Genomic DNA, 23,906 nt, shown 5'->3' with positions numbered 1-23,906 from the left:
GGAGCTTGCAGTGACCCGAGATCGCGCCACTGCACTCCAGCCTGGGTGACAGAGCGAGATTCCATCTCAAAAAAAAAAAGGTTTAAAAAACCTTGATAATGCATGGCTTTGGTGCCCATATAGTTGATATTCGGGATTTTCCCATTTCGAAGAGTATCTTATACAAATGTGGAACATCAATATTTTATTCATCAGGTATTTTTGTTTGTTAGTTGTTAGCTCTCCAGGCTAAGAAAGATATGGTTGAATAGAGTCCTTCTACCACTGTAAGTTGCTACTCTCAGACTGGTCAGAGGAGGCCCCAGGCCTTCACTATAAAACAAAATGGATCAGACAAATTGATCTTAAGCATATGCCAAAGGTTTTCAATTTACTAGCAAGAGAACGAGCCCAGTGTCAAAAGACAGCCAGTTCGGAAGAAGTCTGGGAAGGGAAGGAAACAGAATGATTATATTAGCAGCCTGTTAGGTAAAGGTCTTAATAAGTTTCCAGTTGTGACCCAGGAAAACAGTTAGGAAGCTCTGAGATGCCAGGAGTGCCCACAGTCCATCTCAGAAACAGAAAACAATGCATTCAAGAAGTCAGGCCGGGCGTGGTGGCTCACACCTGTAATCCTAACACTTTGGGAGGCCAAGGCGGGTGGATTGCCTGAGCTGAGGAGTTCGAGACCAGCCTGGGCAACACGGTGAAACCCCGTCTCTACTAAAATACAAAAAATTAGCTGGATGTGGTGGCACGTGCCTGTAGTCGCAGGTACTCAGGAAGCGGAGGCAGGAGAATCGCTTGAACCTGAGAGGTGGAGGTTGCAGTGGGCCAAGATCACGCCACTGTACTCCAGCCTGGGCGACACAGTGAGACTCTGAGACTCCCTCTCCAAAAAAAAAAAAAAAAAAAAAAAAAAAGTCAGTGATGTAGATCCACTTGTGACTATTAATAAGAACAATGTTTCATTTCCTAACAGTAATGCCTGGTAACTGCAATTAATCATAAAAGTGTGATGCAGGGTCAAACAAATCAGACAGCAGAGCATCAAGAGACAAATTCAGCTTTTTTTTTTTTTTTTTTGAGGCATAGTCTTGGTCTGTCGCCTAGATTGGAGAGCCTGATCTCGGCTCACTGCAATCTCTGGCTCCTGGGCTCAAGAGATTCTCCTGTCTCAGGCCCGGCGCGGTGGCTCACACCTGTAATCCCAGCACTTTGGGAGGCTGAGGCAGGCAGATCATGAGGTCAGGAGTTCAGGACCAGCCTGACCAACATGGTAAAATCCCGTCTCTACTAAAAATACAAAAGTAAGCAGGGCGTGATGGCACGTGCCTATTGCGCCTGTAATCCCAGCTACTCCAGAGGCTGAGGCAGGAGAATCACTTGAACCTGGGAGGCAGAGGTTGCAGTGAGCCAAGATCGTGCCTCTGCACTCCAGTCTGGGCAACAGAGCAAGACTCCGTCTCCAAAAAAATAAAAATAAAAAATAAAAGATTCTCTTGTCTCAGCCTCCAGAGTAGCTGGGACTACAGATGCACACCTCCACACCTGGCTAATTTTTTGTAGAGATGGCAGGGTCTCACCATGTTGCCCAGGCTGGTCTCAAACCCCTGTTCTCAAGAGATCCTCCTGCCTCAGCCTCCCAAAGTGCTGGGATTATAGGAAAAGCCACTGCACCTGGCCTTGCTTACTTTTAAATAAGCAGCCACCAGTGATTTTCTCAAGATGTTAGCAAAAATGCAGAAAACAGTTTGCCTGTTCCTTAGTTTGGAGATTTTGTCTTTTTTTTTTTTTTTTTTTTTGAGACGGAGTCTTGCTCTGTCACCCAGGCTGGAGTGCAGTGGCCGGATCTCAGCTCACTGCAAGCTCCGCCTCCCGGGTTTACGCCATTCTCCCGCCTCAGCCTCCCGAGTAGCTGGGACTGCAGGCGCCCGCCACCTCGCCCGGCTAGTTTTTTGTATTTTTTAGTAGAGACGGGGTTTCACGGGGTTAGCCAGGATGGGCTCGATCTTCTGACCTCGTGATCCGCTCGTCTCGGCCTCCCAAAGTGCTGGGATTACAGGCTTGAGCCACCGCGCCCGGCCGGAGATTTTGTCTTTAACAATTTTCCCCAGTTTCCCAGTTTCTTCCTGCCTAGAGGTCTTCCCTTATGCCTGACCTGTCTTCACTCCTGCTGCAGGCAAACCAATCCTAGCAAAGGTCACTTTTTTGTTTGTTTGAGACAGAGTCTTCCTCTGTCGCTCAGGCTGGAGTGCAGTGGTGGGATCTCGGTTCACTGCAAGCTCCGCTTCCCAGGTACAAACGATTCTCCTGCCTCAGCCTCCCGAGTACCTGGGGCTGCAGGCGCACGCCACCACACCCGGCTAATTTTTATATTTTTAATAGAGACAGGGTTTAGCCATCTTGGCCAGGTTGGCCTCGAACTCCTGACCTCAGGTGATCTGCCCGTCTTGGCCTCCCAAAATGCTGGGATTACAGGCGTGAGCCACCGCGCCCGGCCAACACGGCTAATATGCTTCATGAGCATGGACCCTATCTTCCAATCTGAAATAGAATTTCGGTCGTCCCTTACTTTGTATAGTTTTTGGCTCTATAAAACTTCCATACTTTATTTATTATGTATCCTGTCCCTCCCCCACCGCAAAATGTAAATTTGGTAAGGAACTTTTGATTTGTCCTCTGCTAGATCCCAGCGACGGAAAGCAATGAGCACACATTAGGCGTCCATTAAATTGATTTCACTTGTTGAATGAATGAGTTAGCGAAGCACTCACGGACTGACCATCAGGGGGCGTCAGAGAAACTGAATAGAGGCGGAAATGAAGAAAAAAGAATTACTCCGAATTTTCAGGCATGGTTCCGCGAGGTTTGAACTCGCTCGGCCACCGTAGTGCTTAGAGGCCGAAAAGGTGCAGCCCCTTCCGGGCTCTGCGGTACCGGACGACGGCTTAGGGATGTCGGAAATTGATCCTAGAGGTCCCAAGGTAGCCGCCTTGCGAAGCTGAGGCTCCAGCCGAGGGCTCCAGGCCTCCGACCAGCCCAGCAGTGAACCGGGCTGCCCGACGCTTCAGGGCTGGGAGCAGGGAGCGTGGGTCGCCATGGCGACGCCGGCGGGGCTGGAGCGCTGGGTTCAGGACGAGCTGCACTCGGTGTTGGGGCTGAGCGAGCGGCACGTCGCCCAGTTCCTGATCGGTACTGCACAGCGCTGCACGTCGGCCGAGGAGTTCGTGCAGCGCCTACGAGACACTGATACTTTGGATCTCAGTGGGCCGGCCCGGGACTTCGCCCTGAGACTCTGGAACAAGGTGTCGGCAGGGTGGGGAGGGGTCCTGTGATTTGTCCCGATGAGGCTGGCCTAACGGTCCATCGAGGAGTTAAGAAAGCTCAGTTCACAAGCACTTATTCTTTGTCCGTTGTCGCCTAGGTACTGTGCTAGCTGCTGGACGCCCAGCTCAGTGGAGAAGATTGAGAAGGGCTTAGGTGTGTCGGGTTAAACGCAATAGAACGGTGTTTTTCGAACTCTTAACATGCATCCAGGGCCCTTGTTAAAATGCAGATTGCGATTCAGTAGGGATCTTAGTTTCTGCATTTCTTTCTTTTTCTTTCTTTCTTTCCTTTTTTTTTTTTTTTTTGAGAGACACAGCCTCGCTTGCCCTGTCGCCCAGGCTGGAGTGCGGTGCGGTCGGAAGATCACGGCTCACTACAGCGTCGATCTCCCTGGCTGAAGCGACCCTCCCATCTCATCTTCCCCAGTAGCTGGGACGACGGGCATGCGCCACCACCCCCGGCTAATATCTTTTATTTTTATTTTTATTTTTAGAGACGAGGCCTTGGTGTGTTGCGCAGGCTGGTCTCTAACTCCTCAGCTCAAGCAGTCCTCCTCTCTCAGCCCCGCAAAGTGCTGGGATTACAGGCGTGAGCCACCTTGCCCGGCCCCCCTCAGCTTCTGAACTTCCTTCCAGCCGTTTAATTAACAGAGGAGGCCCGGTGCAGTGGCTCACACCTGTAATCCCAGCACCCCAGAAGGCTGAGGCAGGAGGATCACTTGAGCCCAGGAGTTCGAGACCAGCCTGGGCAACATAGTGAACCCTCCCTACAGAAAATTTAAAAATTAATTGGGCGTTGTAGTGTGCACCTATGTTTCCAGCTACTTAGGAGCCTGAGGTGGGAGGATCACTTGAGCCCAAGAGGGACAGAGTGAAACCCTGTCTGTAAAAAAAGCCGAAAAGCTGTGGGCCCCATTCAGGATGATAAACATGGGGTGAAGCCATGAGGAAGAAAGAATGAAGGCTGATTAGCTGGTTTAAAACTAAGTAATTGTGCCCGGGTGCGGTGGCTCACGCCTGTAATCCCAGCACTTTGGGAGGCCCAGGCAACTGGATCATGAGGTCAGGAGTTTGAGACCAACCTGGCCAACATGGTGAAACCTCATCTCTACTAAAAATACAGAAATTAGTCGGGCGTGGTGACAGGCGCCTGTAATCCCAGCTACTTGGGAGGCTGAGGCAGGAGAATTGCTTGAACCTAGGAGGTGGAGGTTGAAGTGAGCCGAGATCACGCCATTGCACTCCAGCTCCGGGTGACGGACCAAGACTCCATCTCCGCGGGCGGGGGGAGACTAAGTAATTGTTTAAATTAGGAACAGAACAGAGCTAGAGCTAAGTGGGAGGGCAGAGATCAGGAGTTGCTCAGACCTCCTTATCTTCCCCTCTACTGACAGGTACCACGAAAGGCAGTGGTAGAAAAGCCAGCGCGGGCAGCAGAGCGAGAGGCCCGAGCCCTGCTGGAGAAGAACCGATCTTATAGGTTGTTGGAAGACAGTGAAGAGAGCAGTGAGGAGACTGTGAGTAGGGCTGGAAGCAGCCTCCAGAAGAAACGTAAAAAGCGGAAACACCTCAGGAAGAAGCGTGAGGAAGAGGAGGAAGAAGAGGAGGAAGAGGCTTCTGAGAAAGGGAAGAAGAAAACAGGGTAAGTCAGAAGCAGGGGGAGAGAGGATGGGGCAGGCTGAAGTGTGCTTGATGCCCTTATTTAATCCCCTGGATGGGCTGCAGGGGGAGTAAACAGCAGACAGAGAAGCCAGAGTCAGAAGATGAGTGGGAACGGACAGAGCGTGAGCGCCTTCAGGACCTGGAGGAGCGTGATGCCTTTGCTGAGAGGGTTCGACAGCGGGACAAGGATCGGACTCGAAATGTCCTGGAGCGGTCAGACAAGAAGGTGAACAGGAGCAGCACGTTCTGTAAATCCCCAAGATCCCAGGGTGAAATGTGAGGTTGGCTGTGATTGCAGAGATGGTGATCTCTGGGAAGACAAGGGGCTTTCTCTAGTGAGATGTTCACCTCTGTGGGGAGAGATGAGGTGAGAGAAGCCCTGTGCATCCTGTGGCTAAGGCAACTCTCTACTGTATCTGCAATCGTACAGTTTCCTCACTGAGAGGGGACATTTTTTGTGTTAGGGTACATCTGAATGATCCTTGTGATTCTAGAGAGGAGCAGCTGTCAGTGTGGGGGCTCTTTGGCCTCACACCCCTCCATTCTTGTTTTTTTTTTTTTTCTAGGCTTATGAAGAAGCTCAGAAGCGCCTCAAGATGGCCGAGGAAGACCGGAAGGCCATGGTGAGTCCCAGGGCCCAGGGAGTCAAGATCAGAAGACAAAAGGGAAGACCTTCTGATAGAGTGGTTACGTATAGGGAGAGAGAATACAGAGGAAGCACGGTGTGGATGCTGATGGAGTGGTCAGGTCTCTAGAGGAGGGGCTTGGTTGTCAGGAGCCAGCTGAGGACAGACTTATGTTGTCGAGGGAAGGAGCCCTCTTAAGTTGTAGGGGGAAGGAGGCTACCCATAAGTCGTCCTTGACTCTTAACTTTAGGATCAAACATACTCTATTAGTGAATGAAATCGTGAGCTTTCCCTATTCCTGAGTCCTAATGAGATGTGAGGCAGCTGGAATGTTGTCAAGAAGGTTGCTGGAGGACAAGGGCAGGGCAGCAGTCCCACTGTACAGGAATATGCTAACCATTCAGCTTAGGTACACCATCTCCAAATACCTTCCCACCACCTAATTCTTGCACCCCTTATATGGCTTTGTGATCTCCCTGTGTCTTCTCACTGGACAGGGGCAGAGCCCTCATAATTCATAAACTGGACTTTTTATGGTATGAAACTAGGTAGGGTAAGCTGTTTTCCAAAGGCCTGGTCTTGTCAAGTAAAGTCACACTTAGATTCCCCAATAGAATTTTGAGACACTTCGAGCTCCTTTTTTTTTCTTACCTTTTTTCTTTTTTTTGAAATGGAGAGGGGCACACGCTGTCCTGTCGCCCAGGATGGAGTGCAATGACGCGATCTCGGCTCACTGCAACCTCTGCCTCCCAGGTAGCTGGGATTACAGGAGCACACCACCACACCTGGCTAATTTTTTTTATCTTTAGTAGAGACAAGGTTTCACCATGTTGGTCAGGGTGGTCTCGAACCCCTGACCTTGTGATCCACCCACCTTGGCCTCCCAAAGAGCTGGAATTATAAGCGTGAGCCACCGTGCCCTGCCTTCTTTTTATTTGTTTTATTTTTAATTTTTATTTATTTATTTATTTTTGAGGTGGAGTCTCACTCTGTTGCCAGGCTGGAGTGTGGTGGCGTGATCTCAGCTCACTGTAACCTCTGCCTCCCTGGTGGAGGAATCAAGTGATTCTCCTGCCTCAGCCTCCCGAGTAGCTGGGACTACAGACCCACACCACCACACTCGGCTAATTTTTTGTATTTTTAGTAGAGAGGGGGTTTCATCATGTTGGCCAGGATGGTCTTGATCTCTTGACCTTGTGATCTGCCCGCCTTGGCCTTCCAAAGTGTTGGGATTACAGGCCTGAGCCACCACGCCTGGCCCTTTTTACTTTTTAAATTTTATTTATTTATTTATTTATTTTTATTTATTTTTTTGAGACGGAGTCTCTCTCTGTCCCCAAGGCTGGAGTGCAGTAGTGTGATCTTGGCTCGCTACAAGCTCTGCCTCCCGGGTTCATGCCAATCTCCTGCCTCAGCCTCCCGAGTAGCTGGGACTACAGGCGCCCGCCACCACGCCCGGCTAATGTGTTTTGTATTTTTTTAGTAGAGACAGGGTTTCACCGTGTTAGCCAGGATGATCTTGATCTCCTGACCTTGTGATCCGACCACCTCAGCCTCCCAAAGTGCTAGGATTACAGTCGTGAGCCACCACGCCCAGCTTTTTATTTATTTATTTTTTTGAGACAGAGTTTTGCACTTGTTGCCCAGGCTGGAGTACAATGGCATGATCTTGGCTCACTGCAACCTCTGCCTCCCAGGTTCAAGCGATTCTCCTGCCTCAGCTTCCAGAGTAGCTGGGATTATAGGCATGAGCTATCTCGCCTGGCTAATTCTGTAGAGACAGGGTTTCTCCATGTCGGTCAGGCTGGTCTTGAACTCCTGACTTCAGGTGATCCACCTGCCTCAGCTTCCCAAAGTGCTAGGATTACAGGCGTGAGCCACCGTGTGCCTGGCCTACTCTTGAAGGTCTCTCCTGACCAATTTATCTCATATCTCTTCCTGAAATTGACTGTGGTTAGGCTTCTGAGACATCTCAATGCAGTTGTAGTGGTGGTGGTGGTACTGTTTTGGCCTGAATTTAATTTTTCTTTTTTTTTTCTTTCTTTTTTTTTTCTTGAGACGGAGTCTCGTTCTGTTGCCCAGGCTGGAGTGCAGTGGCATGATCTCGGCTCACTGCAACCTCTGCCTCCCGGGTTCAAGTGATTCTCCTGCCTCAACCTCCCGAGTAGCTGGGACTACAGACATGCACCAGCATGCCCAGCTTACTTTTGTATGTTTAGTAGAGACGTGGTTTCGCCATGTTGGCCAGTCTGATCTCAAACTCCTGACCTTAGGTGATCCATCCCCCTCGGCCTCCCAAAGTGTTAGGATTACAGGCGTGAGCCACTGTGCCCAGCTGTAATTTTTCTTTTTCAATTACAAAAATATTTAAGCACATAGGGAAGTTGAAAGAATAGAAAAAAGAACACTCATATACACTATTCAGTTTGAAAAATGGTTAATACTGTGGGCAATATTTGCATTGTCTTTGTAAATGTGGTATGTTCTTTTCAGATCATTTAAAAGAGTCTTAGACATCATAGCATTTTATCTCTAAGTACATCAGTATGTACCTGTTAAGGATAAAGACATTGTCCTCTAAAATCAGAATGCTCTTGTCACAGTCAGGAAGTTGAACAGCAATTCTTACGTATCAACTAAGATCTCTGTACAATCAAAGATTCCCTCATTACCCCCAAAATAACTTTAATGACTGCTTTTTCCTAACAATGCAGTCAAGGTTCATGCATTGCATTTGGTTATTAAATTTTAAGTTTGTTTCTCTCTCTCTCTGTCTCACCTTGCAGTGTCCTACATTCTGGATTTGTCTGATCCTTATCTTATGGTGTTAAGTACTTCTCTGCCCTGTGCTTTCTTTAAAGCGGCAATTGGGTCTAAAGCTTGTCTACACTCAGATTAAACAGTTGTGGCAGGAACACTTCTTGGGCGGTGATGTGCACTTCATATTATGTCATATCACGGGGACATGCTATCCAGTTGTGTATCTATTAGTATTGATATCCTTTCTACCAATAGCCTTTCATCGAATGCTTTTAGCAGCCACTGGTAATCCTTTCCTGAACATGTTATTTTGTTGGGGATTGCAAAATGGTGATTTTTTGATTCTGTCATTCCTGTTACATGTATTGGCTAGAATTTGTCTATAAAGAAGAGCTTTTCCTTAACAACTAGGAACAAGCTACAGTTCCTTCTTAAAAACCAGGGTAAATGTTTGTTTCCTTTTAAATACCAACTTTTAGAGTAAGGAGTTTGGTGTAACAGTCATTTCACTGGAGACAGATTTTTTTTCCCTTGTTTTTTGTTTGTGTGTGTCATGTTGGATCCAAGAATTTTTATTTTTCAGTATTTTATAATCTCACATCATTATTCTTTTTAGTGCTCAAATTGCTCTGATTTTTTACCCATATTAAAAAAAAATCTATCTTCCTCTTCCATTGAAGGAATATTTGACTGTGGTACTTAGGTTAGGTCGTGATCATAAACTGCATTTTAAGTCTTTACAGAACAAACAAGAAAAGCCAAGCAACTAAGTAGAACCAGGCCCCTTAAGGGTAAAACACTAGAGGGCTTTTTTTTTTAACATGGAGTTTTGTTCTTGTCGCTCAGGCTGGAGCGCAGTGGCGTGATCTAAGCTTACTGCAACCTCCGCCTCCCGGGTTCAAGCAATTCTCCTGCCTCTGCCTCCCAAGTAGCTGGGATTACAGGTGCCCACCACCGTGCCCGGCTAATTTTTGTATTTTTAGTAGAGACGGGGGTTTCACCATGTTGGCCATGCTGGTCTCGAACTCCTGACTTCAGGGGATCCACCCGCCTCAGCCTTTCAAAGTGCTGGGATTGCAGGTGTGAGCCACTGCGCCCTCCCGACCACCAGAGGGGCTTTGACCTTGCAGTAGAGGAAGTTGGGATCACAGGGAAGATGATGTTGTCATAGTGGGAGGACTCCTGGCAGGAAAGGGCCTTACAGATATTGCCAGTTTTCTGCTGTCATCCATAATGTGTGCTGAAAAGTTTGTATCAAAGGTAAATGTGTAGAAACTAAGTGACACATAGCATGGTGAAGAGAGGTTAGTACCAGAGAGCCAAACATCCCTGATTACATTTGCCTTACAGAAACACTCTGATGCTGTAGTCCTACCTTTTTATAATCAGTTTTTCTCTCTTCCTCAAACTATAGTCATACAGTTTAAGACCAAGGAACATCTAACTGGGGCTGAAGATTGCCTCCTGTTGGCACCCCCACTGGTTTCTATCTTTGTCTGAATTGTTTTTGGTTTGAGTCCTGTGCTTCTAAATACTGGATTAGCCTTTTATTTTCCCCCTTTCCACTAATTTGAATAAAATGGCAAGAGTAAAATAAAGCTATGCAGACATCTCCCTGATGTATCTGTTTTAACAAAGATGATAATGCTGCCCAGGGGACTTTCCAGCTGGATTCTGCTGCAGGAAGATAGGGTGTGGCGTCAGTATGTAGCATCCAAAGAGGCCCAGATTTGAGTATGTCATTGTTTTGGTTGTGCATTGCAGAGGAAAGGTGGAGGGTGCATCCTTAGGTTCTCATGGCCGCCTGTCAGGGAATTTTTCCTTTTTAGGGATTGGTAGAGAAAGGGGTTGCTGCTCCAGCAAGATAAGGATTCGACTGTCCTTTCCCAACTCAGGTCCCTGAGCTGCGGAAGAAATCTCGCCGAGAGTACCTGGCTAAGCGGGAGCGAGAGAAGCTTGAGGACCTGGAGGCGGAGCTGGCTGATGAGGAGTTCCTTTTTGGGGATGTCGAGCTGAGCCGGCATGAGCGGCAGGAGCTCAAATATAAGCGGCGAGTGCGGGATCTCGCCCGGGAGTACCGGGCAGCTGGGGAGCAGGAGAAGCTGGAGGCCACCAATCGCTACCACATGCCCAAGGAAACCCGAGGACAGGTGAGGCGAAGCGGCATCTGCTTCAGCCTTGGTCCCTAAGACAAATTGCAGGGAAGGCTTCAGGGGATTGGGCAACCCCTGGGTCAGCCCCTTTCTTGCCTTGCCTTTCCCAGTGGGCAGTGGGCGGGGGTAGTTATGGGAGGAGGGGGGTGGGCAGAGAGGATATCCTCTGTTTTCGAGTCTTCACATATCCCCGCTCTCTGTAGCCAGCCCGAGCTGTGGATCTAGTGGAGGAGGAATCAGGAGCCCCTGGGGAGGAGCAGCGGCGCTGGGAAGAGGCGCGGCTTGGGGCAGCATCCCTGAAGTTTGGGGCCCGAGATGCTGCCTCTCAGGAGCCCAAGTATCAACTGGTGCTGGAGGAGGAGGAGACCATTGAGTTTGTCCGGGCCACTCAGCTGCAGGGTGATGAGGTAAGAGGAGAGCTGGGAGATATTCTGAGAAGGACCTGAAGTGAGCTATTTAGCTCACATCTCCTCCTCTTTCCTTAGGAGCCATCAGCTCCACCCACCTCAACTCAGGCCCAGCAGAAAGAGTCCATCCAGGCCGTCCGCCGCAGCCTCCCGGTGTTCCCATTTCGAGAGGAGCTCCTGGCTGCTATTGCAAATCACCAAGTCCTCATCATTGAAGGCGAGACAGGCTCAGGGAAGACCACCCAGATCCCGCAGTATCTCTTTGAGGAGGTACAGTCGTCTCACCCTTCAGCTTGCCAGGGCACCTGGCATCATTGTCCTCATTCCTATCAGTGCTCCTTTTTCATTGCATTTTTAGTAGTCACTTACCCATCTTTTCCACTAAATTGTGAAATTCTTGAGAATAAAGACCATACCCTTTTCACATTTCTGTTCTCACTTCCTGCATTCATTTCATTCAGGTTAGAAGGACGGGTAGGTAGATAGGTGGAGTGGGACATGTGTGTAAATGTGGACCTCCCTGTACTCCAACCTGGCCAAAAAACAAGAAGTTAAAGGACTATTTTCTTGTCTTTTTGATCTTTTTTTTTTTTTTTTGGAGATGGGAGTCTTGCTGTGTCACCCAGGCTGGAGTGCAGTGGCACAATCTCGGCTCACTGCAACCTCTTACTCCTGGGTTCAAACAATTCTCCTGCCTCAGTCTTCAAAGTAGCTGGAATTACAGGCATGCGCCACCACACCTGGCTTATTTTTTAGTAGAGATGGGATTTCACCATGTTGGCCAGGCTGGTCTCGAACTCCTGACCTCAAGTGATCCAGTCGCCTCAACCTCCCAAAGTGCTGGGATTACAGGCATGAGCCACTGTGCCTGGCCCCTGCCCTATTTTGGAGGCTCTTGCTCTGATGCCCAAGCTGGAGTGATGTGGCACCATCATGACTTACTGCAAGCTGGAACTCCTGGGCTCAAGAGATCCTCCCACCTCAGCCTCCTGAGTATCTGGGAGGTGCACACCACCATGCCCATATTAAAAATTTTTTGTTTTTTTGAGGTGGAGTCTCGCTCTGTCGCCAGCCTGGAGTGCAGTGGTGCGATCTTGACTCACTGCAACCTCCACTTCCTAGGTTCAAGTGATTCTCCTGCCTCAGTCTCCCGAGTAGCTGGGACTACAGGTGCATACCACTACACCTAGCTAATTTTTATATTTTTAGTAGAGATGGGGTTTCACCATGTTGGCCAGGATGGTCTCAGTCTCCTGACCTCATGATCTGCCCACCTTGGCCTCCCAAAGTGCTAGAATTACAGGTGTTAGCCACTACACCTGGCCTGAAATTTGTTTTGTTTTGTTTTGTTTTTTGTTGTTGTTGAGACAGACTCTTGCCCTTTTGTCTAGGCTGGAGTGTGGTGGCATGATCTTGGCTTACTGCAACCTCTGCCTCCCAGGTTCAAGCGATTCTCCTGCCTCAGCCTCCCAAGTAGCTGGAATTACAGCCATGCACCACCATGCCCGGCTACTTTTTTGTATTTTTAGTAAAGATAGGGTTTCACCATTTTGGCCAGGCTTGTCTCAAACTCCCAACCCCGGGAGATCCGCCTGGCTCGGCCTTCCAAAGTGCTGGGATTGCAGGCGTGAGCCACTGGGCCTGGCCAAAGTTTTTAATTTTTAATTTTTTTGTCATACTACGTTGCCCAGGCTGGTCTCGAACTCCAGAGCTCAGGCAATCCTCCCACCTCAGCCTCCCAAAGTACTAGGATTATAGGCGTGAGCCACCGTGCCCAGCCTTCCTGCTTTTTACCTTAGCTGACTCTGCCTCAGCTAATCTGTTCTTTTCCAGCTCAAGTCTAGCAGAGCCGTGAACTTAATTACCCAGAGCTAGGTGAGGACCCCCTTTAAGGGCCCTAGGTCTGTCATCCTATCTATTTGCCCTTCTTTTCTGGTTTTCAGCATCTGTCTTTTCTTCCTTTTCTCCTGTCTGGCTTTTACAACTTCTTTCTCTGAATTGTACCTGGTCCCAGGGGGCATATTTAGCAAAGGGTAAACCTCTTCTTTCTTCCTTGTCATTCAGGGTTATACAAAGAAGGGTATGAAGATTGCCTGCACCCAACCCCGGAGAGTGGCCGCCATGAGTGTAGCCGCCCGAGTGGCCCGGGAGATGGGTGTGAAGCTTGGGAATGAGGTGAGATTTCTAGGGAACTGGGGGGTAGAGACTGGGGTCTGTGACTCAGTCTACACTGCCCTCAGGTCCCTACAGCAGAAGTCTTGGTGCTGCCCCACTTCACCTTTCCCCAAGTTCCTTTCAGGGCACACCATCCAACACTTGGTTGCTAATGGTTTCCCTTGACCAGGTTGGCTACAGCATCCGCTTTGAGGACTGCACATCAGAGCGAACTGTCCTCCGCTACATGACAGATGGGATGCTTCTCCGGGAGTTCCTCTCTGAGCCTGACCTTGCGAGTTACAGGTACATACAGGGCCCTCATCTCCCATGAGAGAGCTGCCCACACTCTCTTCCCCCTGTGCTGCCGCCTCCCTCCCACTCAGTTCTCTCCTGGATCTCTAATCTCTGGCTTTTCTCTCATTTCTTGCCACCCAGCCAATTCAGCCATTGTCTTCTGATTAATCCACCAGTTCTTTTTTTTTTTTTTTTTTGTTTTTTGAGACGGAGTCTCGCGCTGTGTCACCCAGGCTGGAGTGCAGTGGCGCGATCTCGGCTCACTGCAAGCTCCGCCTCCCAGGTTCAGGCCATTCTCCTGCCTCAGCCTCCGAGTAGCTGGGACTACAGGCGCCCGCCACCATGCCCGGCTAGTTTTTTGTATTTTTAGTAGAGACGGGATTTCACCATGTTAGCCAGGATGGTCTCGATCTCCTGACCTCGTGATCCGCCCGCCTCGGCCTCCCAAAGTGCTGGGATTACAGGCTTGAGCCACCGCGCCCGGCCAATCCACCAGTTCTTATATCGTTATGGTTCAAACGGTCCTTGAACTGACCTCCAGGTACCACGGAGATGGGGCTGGAGGATAGAAGAGATTGTAGAGAAAGCCTCTTCTTCTTTCCCCATTCATCTCCAGGGTTTAGAAAACAACCAGGATAGCATAGCATTGCTGCGGAGGCTTGAAATGCCATGTGAAGACCATTTGAAAACACTTGGAATGCTCAGCTCAGAGGGAGAAACAGGAGAGGCATCCTGGTTCCCTCTAAATATGTGAAGGCTGTTACATGGAAAGAAGGATGAGACTTGGTTTATGTAACCCTACAGGATATAGCTAGGAGCCATGGGGAGGTTACAGGGAGACAGATTCCAACTCAATACCGATGGCTGAATAACCCTCAGAGTGTTGGAGATTGCAGGGCCTGTCAGAGTGGTTGGACTCTGGATCTTGGCCCTCCACACAAGTCTTGGGTAGCTTGGTCTGTGAATAATGAGCTCTTAGTGCTGGAAATGGCCAAGCAGAGGTTGGTTGAACATGTGTTGAGGGGGAAAAGGGATTCATGAATGTGCTGGGGTTGGGGTCAGGCCAGCTGAACAGTATGTGCCCTTTTGACTCTTCAGAGGCTGTGAATTTCTGGCCCTGGAAGATCACAGTGGAGTGATTGGACAGATAGGATTTTATCCTTCATATCCCTTGCAAAAAATCTCTGAGAACCCATGGAGAGCCAGCCAGTGCAAGAGGGCCTGATGCAGATATTTTTGCCCATCGAGCCAGCCTGCTTTGTGGAATGACTGGGGGCTTCACCATCACAGTTAGGGTTAGGGACAAAGAATTGAGGTCAGAGAGGTGGGTAGGGGAAGATGAGGATGAGTTCCTGAGACTTGGCTGCCACCCAGAAAAGCCAAAAAATAAAGCAAAGAGAAAGAAGGTGTCATGCACATAACTGAGTTAGGAGGAAACCAGGGAGCATGCAGAGTCCTCTGAGAGTTGGGGTAGAAAGGCTTAACTTGCTCCTCTCTGCAAAAGAAGAATCCTTCTTAGCAGGTCTCGCTCTGTCACCCAGACTGGAGTGCAGTGGTGCAAGCTCAGCTTACTGCAAGCTCCGCCTCCCAGGTTCATGCCATTCTCCTGCCTCAGCCTCCCGAGTAGCTGGAACTACAGGCGCCCGCCCCCACGCTTGGCTAATTTTTTTTTTTTTTTTTTAAGTAGAGACGGGGTTTCACCGTGTTGGCCAGGATGGTCTCAATATCCTGACCTCGTGATCCACCCTTCTCGGCCTCCCGAAGTGCTGGGATTACAGGCGTGAACCACCGCACCTGGCCTCTTTTTATATAGAGTGTCGCTCTGTCACCCCGGCTGGAGTGCAGTGGCTCAATCTTGGCTCACTGCAACCTCTGCCTCCCGGGTTCAAGCGATTCTCCTGCCTCAGCCACCTGAGTAGCTGGGACTACAGGTGTGCGCCACCACACCTGGCTAATTTTTTTTGTATTTTTAGAAGAGACAGGGTTTCGCCATATTGGCCAGGCTGATCTCAAACTCCTGACCTCGTGATCTGCCTGCCTTGGCCTCCCAAAGTGCTGGGATTACAGGTGTGAGCCACCGCGCCCAGCCTAAAGCATATCCTTCAACTTTTTCTAGTAAGAGAAGCTACTGAGTCTAAGCAGACTCTTGACTGAACTAGAGAGTATGTCTAACTTGTCCTGGCCTCAATGCAGCCTCTACATCTTGGCTTCTATTGTCTGCTGAGGCTGGGATAGGTTGCAGATCATGGGTCCCTGGCCGCCTCTGACTTTCTGTTGGTCTTACATAACTGGGATGGCTGAGTTCTCCTTAGAGCCCCCTCCGTCAACAGTCATTCTTGAGCTCTTTGTGTCCATCACTCTCCTCTCGTCCAGGGAACCCTGGTGTCTGATACTGCATTGCCCAGCGCTCCTCCCTCATTGCTGCCCTATTCCCTCCCCAGTGTGGTGATGGTGGATGAGGCTCACGAACGGACCCTACACACAGACATTCTCTTTGGATTGATCAAGGATGTTGCCCGCTTCCGACCTGAGCTCAAGGTCCTGGTGGCTTCGGCCACACTGGACACTGCCCGTTTCTCCACCTTCTTTGATGACGCCCCTGTGTTTCGAATCCCCGGACGCAGGTTTCCTGTGGACATCTTCTACACCAAGGTGCTACCTCAGGGAGGATGGGCTTAAGTCTGTGGCAGAAAAGCTGAGGCCTTTGGAGACAGTTATCCCAAGGAGGGAAAGATGGAGTGGAAGGTCCAAAGGGGAACTAGGATAAAGTATATGTTGAACTGGGAGGAGAGGAAAGGTTTGCCTAAGCAGGTGGCCCTCCTGTGACCCCATCTCTTTCTGCTCTCCAGGCTCCAGAGGCTGACTACTTGGAAGCTTGTGTTGTATCTGTGTTGCAGATCCACGTGACCCAGCCCCCTGGGGATATCCTGGTGTTCCTGACAGGACAGGTGCCTGACATGGTTGGGAGAGGGGAGGATGTATGGTGAAGCCCCCAGTCATTCCACGGGGCCGGCATGTTGGCCTTCTGTGACTCTGGGATCCCTGCTGCTCTCCCCACCCTCTATCCAGGAGGAGATTGAGGCTGCCTGTGAGATGCTCCAGGATCGCTGCCGCCGCCTGGGCTCCAAAATCCGGGAGCTCCTGGTGCTGCCCATTTATGCCAACCTGCCCTCTGACATGCAGGCCCGTATCTTCCAGCCCACGCCACCTGGGGCACGAAAGGTCAGTTGGAGAAACCCACACTCTTCACCCCTGTGCTTCCCACAACTAGTAGTGAAAAAGCTGTGTGCCTGCCCCATGCAAGGTGAGCCCTGGGCACTGCTGCACACAGCTGAGGAGCAGTCAGTCCTTTGTCCCTGGGACTGAAGGGAGGAGAAATATGGTGTGAACCAAGAGAGAGCCAAATATGTGATCTGGAAAGTAAGCACAGTAGATTCAGTGGAGAAGGGAAGTCCTTGATGTGCCAGGAGGTGGGATTTGATATGGACCTTTAAAGAGAAATGGCTGAGGTCGGCCAGGTGCAGTGGCTCACACCTATAATCCCAGCACTTTGGGAGGCCGAGGTGGGCAGATCACAAGGTCAGGAGATCAAGACCATCCTGGCTAACACGGTGAAACCCTGTCTCTACTAAAAAAATTTTTCAAAAATTAGCTGGGCATTGTGGCGGTAGCCTGTAGTCTCAGTTACTCGGGAGGCTGAGGCAGGAGAATGGCATGAACCCAGGAGGCGGAGCTTGCAGTGAGCTGAGATCGTGTCACTGCACTCCAGCCTGGGCGACAGAGTGAGACTCCATCTCAAAAAAGAAGAGAAAAGGCTGAGGTCAGGCATGGTGGCTCACGCCTGTAGTCCCAGGACTTTCGGAGGCCGAGGTGGGCGGATCACTTGAGGTCAGTAGTTCAAAACCGGGTTTGCTGCTTGGTGAAACCCTGCCTCTTCCTGAATGTAAAATCCCAGCTGGGGGCAGGCGTGGTGGCTCAAGCCTGTAATCCCAGCACTGGGAGGCTGAGACAGGTGGATCACGAGGTCAGGAAGTCGGGGACCATCCTGTGCTGGGTGAAACTCCGATCTCTATAAAAAGCTCCTAAAAACTAGCAGGAGGGCGGTGGTGAGCATACATAGTCTCTAGCTGCCCGGGAGGCTGAGGCAGGAGAATAAGTAGACCAGGAGGCCAGACTTACAGTGAGCTGAATCTAGCCACCTGCTGAAAGCAGCCTGGGCGGCTCAGCGAGACTCTGTCTCAAAAATCTGCTGGGTGTGGCCAGTGCCTATAATCCCAACTGATAGAACTGAGTCATGAGGAGGTAACTTGAACCAGGAGGGAGGAGGTTGCAGTGAGCTGAATTGCCTACCAAAACTCAGCCTGGTGACTGTGCGAGACTCCGTCTCAAAAAAGAAAAATGGCTGAGAAGTTATCAGAGGAGAGCAGGCCCAAAGTATGTTTGAGGTCAGTGTGAGCTAATAGGCTTAGTGGGAGGTTCATATGGTGAAGGAGTAGGAGACAAGGCTAGAAACAATTTGGGGCTAAGATTAGGGAGAGCCTTTGATGACAGGAGAGTTTGGACTTTATTTATTTTTCTTTTTTGAGACAGAGTCTCGCTCTGACACCTAGGCTGAAGTGCAGTGGCAAGATATCGGCTCACTGCAGCCTCCGCCTCCCAGGCTCAAGTGATTCTTGTGCCTCAGCCTCCCAAGTAGCTGGGATTACAGGTGTGTACCACCACACCAAGCTAAATTTTTTTTTTTTTTTTTTTGAGATGGAGTCTCACTCTTGCCCAGGCTGGAGTGCAGTGGCGCCAACTCTGCTCACTGCAACCTCTGCCTCTCAGGTTCAAGCGATTCTCCTGCCTCAGCCCCCCTAGCAGCTGGGATTATAGGCGCCCTCCACCACGCCCAGCTGATTTTTTGTATTTTTAGTAGAGATGAGGTTTCGCTATTTTGGCCAGATTGGTCTTGAATGCCTGACCTCAGGTGATCCACCCACCTTGGCCTCCCAAAGTGCTGGGATTATAGGCATGAGCCACCGTGCCCGGCCAACACCCAGCTAATTTTTAGTAGAGACGGGGTTTTGCCATGTTGGCCAGGCTGGTCTTGAACTCCTGGCCTCAAGTGATCCACCTGCCTTGGCCTCCCAAAGTGCTGGGTTACAGGCATGAGCCACTGTGCCCGGCGAAGTTTGGACTTTAGACAGCTGAGTAGCAATCAAAGGATTTTGAGCAGAGATTTAACTTTCATTCAACAAATATTTAATGAGTTCCTTCTGTGTGTCAGGTACACAGGGGTTGATGATACAGTGACGAACAAAACAAGTCCCTAGCCTAACAAACTTGCTCTTGTGGTCTATTGGGGAAACAGTGGATGCATAAATACATAATGTCAATTTGTGGCCAGTGCTATGAAGAGATACAAGGTAGCACAGCAGGAGGGAACTTGACTCTGAGGGGTGGGAGTGAGGACTGGCATGAAGGTATTTTCCTTGAGGTGTAGTGAGGGCCTCTTCAGTAAGGGGAAAGTGGAACAGAGACCCAAACCAGGTGAGGGAGGGAGCCAGGCTGATACCTGTGAGAAGAGTGTGCCAGACAGAGGGAACAGCTGATGCAAATAATCCAGTGAGGAGTGCACTTACGTGGGCAGAGCAAAGCAGTGTGCGAGAGGAGTGAGGGAGGTGGTGGAGTGCTAGCAGATGAGGTCAGAAAGGCAGCTGGGGTAGGTGATCCAGGCTTTTAAGGGGCTTGGATTAAATTCTAGAGTAGGATAGGAAGCCACTGAAGGATGGGGAGTGATGTGACAGGTTTGTATTTTAAAAGGACTGTCCTGGATGCCATGTGACAGAGGGTAGGGGCAGAAGCAGGGAGACGTGTTAGGAGGCTCTTACAGGAAGTGTTGTGTGAAGATGAAAGCGGTGGTGGGGAAGATGGGGCAGGAACTTGAACACCCCATTTCCCAACCCCCCCCCCCAAAAAAAAACCCTAAATCCTCTTCTCCATTTTCTTTCCTCCTATGGCCCTGCTATCTCCCAGCCCCCGCTTCCCTCTCCCCTGTCTTTTGGACTTGTTCCCTGCTCCTGACCTTGAATACTAATTCCTTCAGCTCCTGCCCCTTACTGCAATTGCTTCACTACTCCTAACTTTCCAAGATTACTTTTTCTGGGTAACTAGGTAGGTGGGGTCAGTGGGTGACCCCATATCCTCTCACTCAGGTGGTTGTGGCAACGAACATTGCTGAGACATCACTCACCATCGAGGGCATCATTTATGTGCTGGATCCAGGGTTCTGTAAGCAGAAGAGCTACAACCCCCGCACAGGCATGGAATCGCTCACTGTCACACCCTGCAGCAAGGTCAGCCTGGGAATGCATGGGGGTGGGGGAGGTGGAGTTGGCCCACAGAGAAGGTCCAACTCAGAAGCAGAGTGGGGGCTTCCTAGGGAGCGGGGATGAGCAGTTTGCATCCTTCCAGATTTCTTGTGTAAATACTGCCTTTTCTCTTTTCCCTGACCAAATTGTCAGCCAGCCTGCTCTCCTTTCTTTCCAGGCCTCAGCCAATCAGCGAGCTGGCAGGGCAGGTCGTGTGGCTGCAGGGAAGTGCTTCCGCCTGTATACTGCCTGGGCCTATCAGCACGAGCTTGAGGAAACCACAGTGCCTGAGATCCAGAGGACCAGCTTGGGCAATGTCGTGTTGCTGCTCAAGAGCTTAGGTGATTGGGCTACCTGAGAGAGGAGGGAGGGGCTGGAGTCACTGTCCTTTGAAGGGACTGTGTTCCATCTGTCACACCTCTCTCTAGGGATCCATGACCTAATGCACTTTGATTTCCTGGACGCTCCACCATATGAGACACTGCTGCTGGCTTTGGAGCAGCTGTATGCTCTGGGAGCCCTCAACCACCTTGGGGAGCTCACTACGGTGAGTTGGGGGGCAGCATGGCTTGGGGCAGGATGATAGGGGTCAGGATGGCTCCAGGGGCCCCTGTAGTAGTAGTGGGAAACCTGAGGGAGGACTGGGCTCAACTCTGTCTCTCCTCTCCCTAGTCTGGTCGAAAGATGGCAGAGCTGCCGGTGGACCCCATGCTGTCCAAAATGATCTTAGCCTCTGAGAAGTAAGCCCTCCCCTCCACCTGGTCCCCCAGCACACATACTGGCCAGGCCTCCTCTTGTCTCTGGGGTCCTCTTTGTCTTTTTCTCTTCATCATATTATCCTTTAACACATAATAAATTATTAGATAACTCTGATTGCCCTCTTTTGAGGCCAACAAGGGTAAGACACTTGATCCTATCCTTGATTCCACTGTGCCTGGCCCCTTGAGGAACTTACTCGTTCCTAAGGTTTGAAACTAGAACATTTAATGTAGCTGTGGAGGGACGACCTTTAAATGCCATTCCTCTGCTGTCAGAGATCTTTTCCAAATGCACATAGTGAATGCACACTTTCTGCAGAAGCCTCAGAAGTCCCCAGTGTTTCCTGCTCCTGCCTCCATGGATGTCCCTCCTTTGTGACTGTGTTTCATCTATGGCCCCTACCTCCTTGACCCCCAGGCTGCTGCCAGAATCTATCTGCTGGCTGCTTTGTAGCCATTAGGCCAACCAGCCTTTTCCACATGAGGAAACATCCATCACACAGTGATCACTCCCCACTCCACCATATCTGTTCCTATGTGTCTTGCTTTGAACTCATGCTTTCCCCTTCCTGTCCCAGGTACAGCTGTTCAGAGGAGATCCTGACAGTGGCTGCCATGCTCTCTGTCAACAACTCCATCTTCTACCGACCAAAGGACAAGGTCGTCCATGCTGACAATGCCCGTGTCAACTTCTTTCTCCCTGGTGGTGACCACCTGGTTCTGCTAAACGTTTACACACAGGTCACTGGGCTTGGGTGAGTGGGAATGAGAGACACCGGGGGACTTTAGTCCTACTGTATACTTAACTGTCTCTCCTTTCTTTTTAATCCTTTTCCCAGTGGGCTGAGAGTGGTTACTCTTCCCAGTGGTGCTATGAGAACTTTGTACAGTTCAGATCAATGCGCCGAGCCCGGGATGTGCGGGAACAGCTGGAAGGGCTCTTGGAACGTGTGGAAGTTGGTCTCAGTTCCTGCCAGGGGGACTATATCCGTGTACGCAAGGTCAGCATTTCTTCAGCCTCCTGCTCTCCACCCCCAGTACCTTCCCAGGAGCAAGCTTCTCTAGGGGCATGCAGCCGTTCCTCCAGCCTGAGAGCATGCCCTCTTCCCCTTGTGTATGACGGCGTCCTCCCAGGGCCCTTTCTTCCCCAGACCACTGAAGGTTCATTCCTGGGAAGTTCTTCATGCATTCCTTACCTCTCTAGTTTTCCTGAAGCTGGAATTAAAAAGGTAGTGAGCTCTTAGGATCCCCAGATGTCTGCCTTTTCCATTGATTTTCTTTCCTGCCTGCTCCTTAGGCCATCACTGCTGGTTACTTTTACCACACGGCACGGTTGACTCGGAGCGGCTACCGCACAGTAAAACAGCAGCAGACGGTCTTCATTCATCCCAACTCCTCCCTCTTTGAGCAACAGCCACGCTGGCTGCTCTACCATGAACTTGTCTTGACTACCAAAGAGTTCATGAGACAGGTGAGGACAACATCCAGTGCCCACACAGGTGGAGACTATGTAGAGAGATGGTATCCTGACAAGCTAAGAACCCAGGTTCAAGTTGCTGGGAGTGGTACAGAAAGAGGAAGGTAGGGTAAACTAGAAAGACGTCCTTTTTTTTGTTTTTGTTTTTGAGACTGAGTCTCGCTCTATTGCCTAGGCTGGAGTGCAGTGGCGCAATCTAGCCTCACTGCAACCTCTGCCTCCCGGGTTCAAGATACTCTCATGCCTCAGCCTTCCAAGTAGCTGAGATTACAGGTGCAAGCCTCAATGCCTGGCTAATTTTTGGTATTTTTAGTAGAGATGAGGTTTCACCATGTTGGCCAGGCTGGTCTTAAATGCGTGCCTCGGCCTCCCAAAGTGCAGGGATTACAGTTGTAAGCCACTGTGCCCAGCCCAAAGACATCCTTTCTTTTTTTTTTTTCTTTTTTGAGACAGAGTCTTGCTCTGTCGCCCAGGCTGGAGTGCGGTGGCCGGATCTCAGCTCACTGCAAGCTCCGCCTCCCGGGTTCACGCCATTCTCCTGCCTCAGCCTCCCGAGTAGCTGGGACCACAGGCGCCCGCCACTTTGCCCGGCTAGTTTTTTGTATTTTTTAGCAGAGACGGGGTTTCACCGTGTTAGCCAGGATGGTCTCGATCTCCTGACCTCGTGATCCGCCCGTCTCGGCCTCCCAAAGTGCTGGGATTACAGGCTTGAGCCACCGCGCCCGGCCAAGACATCCTTTCTACCAGGTGTCAGCATCTTCCAAGATCTGAGAACTAGACATTTATTCAATACATATTTGAATGGCTACTGTATAGGTGCTGGGGCTATAATGAACAAAGCAGAGTGTCTCTTGTCTCACAGAGTGTACCTTGTCTATGTTCTAGGCTTTTCTTTTTTTTTTTTGAGACGAGTTACGCACTCTAGTAGCCTACGCTGGAGTGCAGTGGCACAGTCTCAGCTCATGCAATCTCTGCCTTCCGGTTTCAAGCAATTCCCCTGCCTCAGCCTCCAGCTGGGTTACAGGTGCCCACCACCACGCCCAGCTAATTTTTGTATTTCTAGTAGAGACAGGGTTTCACCATGTTGGCCAGGTTGATCTCGAACTCCTGACCTCATGATCCGCCCGCCTCAGTCTCCCAAAGTGTTGGGATTACAGGCGTGAGTCACCACGCCCGGCATGTTGTTCTAGACTTTTCTTAGGAATAGCTTATTTGGTATCTTGAATAACATATAGAGGTGTATCTGCCCTTTGGATATATAATAATAGAGCCAGGCACCTTTACCCCTAGCCCTGCAGTCAAAGAGGAAAGATAACTTTTGACCACACACGAGGATCTAGGTTGGGGCTGGGCATAGTGGCTCATTCTTGTAAACCATCCTAGCACTTTGGGAGACCAAGGCAGGATCCCAGCACTTTGGGAGGCCAAGATCAGCCCAGGCAACATACTGAGACCCCATCTATACAAAAAATTAATGGGGCACTGTGATGTGTGCCTGTAGTCTCAGCTACTTGGGAGGCTGAGGCAGAAGGACTGCTTTGAGCCTGGGAGGTCGAGGCTGCAGTGAGCCATGATACGCCACTGCAGTCCAGCCTGGGCAACAGAGCAAGACCCTGTTTCAATTTAAGAAAAAAATAATAATACACAAAAGATCTATGTTGGAAAGAAGGGAACTCCATTGATCTTTTCTCTCTCCTTCTAGGTACTGGAGATTGAGAGCAGTTGGCTTCTGGAGGTGGCTCCCCATTATTATAAGGCCAAGGAGCTAGAAGATCCCCATGCCAAGAAAATGCCCAAAAAAATAGGCAAAACACGAGAAGAGCTAGGGTAAGAGAAGGACGTAAACAGAACCTGTGACACCAGCTCCTTTTCCTTCTATACATTATTTAATACCTATTAAATAAAATTATTTTTGGAATAAAGCTTGTGGGAATATTTGGGATCTAGAGAA

General features: G+C 50.1%; 1 protein-coding gene across 1 annotated transcript; it reads left to right on the top strand.

The window, feature by feature from the left end:
- Positions 1-2,832: 2,832 nt before the first annotated feature.
- DHX16 (DEAH-box helicase 16) lies at positions 2,833-23,897 on the top strand. The gene is made up of 20 exons (XM_031667025.1): positions 2,833-3,287; positions 4,703-4,950; positions 5,034-5,196; positions 5,537-5,593; positions 10,252-10,506; positions 10,713-10,916; positions 10,995-11,186; positions 12,981-13,091; positions 13,261-13,376; positions 15,809-16,019; positions 16,217-16,315; positions 16,437-16,589; positions 19,565-19,705; positions 19,899-20,061; positions 20,149-20,267; positions 20,393-20,460; positions 21,057-21,219; positions 21,318-21,479; positions 21,776-21,949; positions 23,658-23,897. The coding sequence occupies exons 1-20, from the start codon at positions 3,081-3,083 to the stop codon at positions 23,784-23,786; spliced, it is 3,135 nt and encodes a 1,044-aa protein (XP_031522885.1). The 5' UTR covers positions 2,833-3,080; the 3' UTR covers positions 23,787-23,897.
- Positions 23,898-23,906: the final 9 nt, after the last annotated feature.

This window comes from Papio anubis, chromosome 6, assembly GCF_008728515.1.
Source record: "Papio anubis isolate 15944 chromosome 6, Panubis1.0, whole genome shotgun sequence".
NCBI classification, from domain to species: Eukaryota; Metazoa; Chordata; class Mammalia; order Primates; family Cercopithecidae; genus Papio; species Papio anubis.
This window is presented reverse-complemented; position numbering and strand designations above follow the sequence as displayed.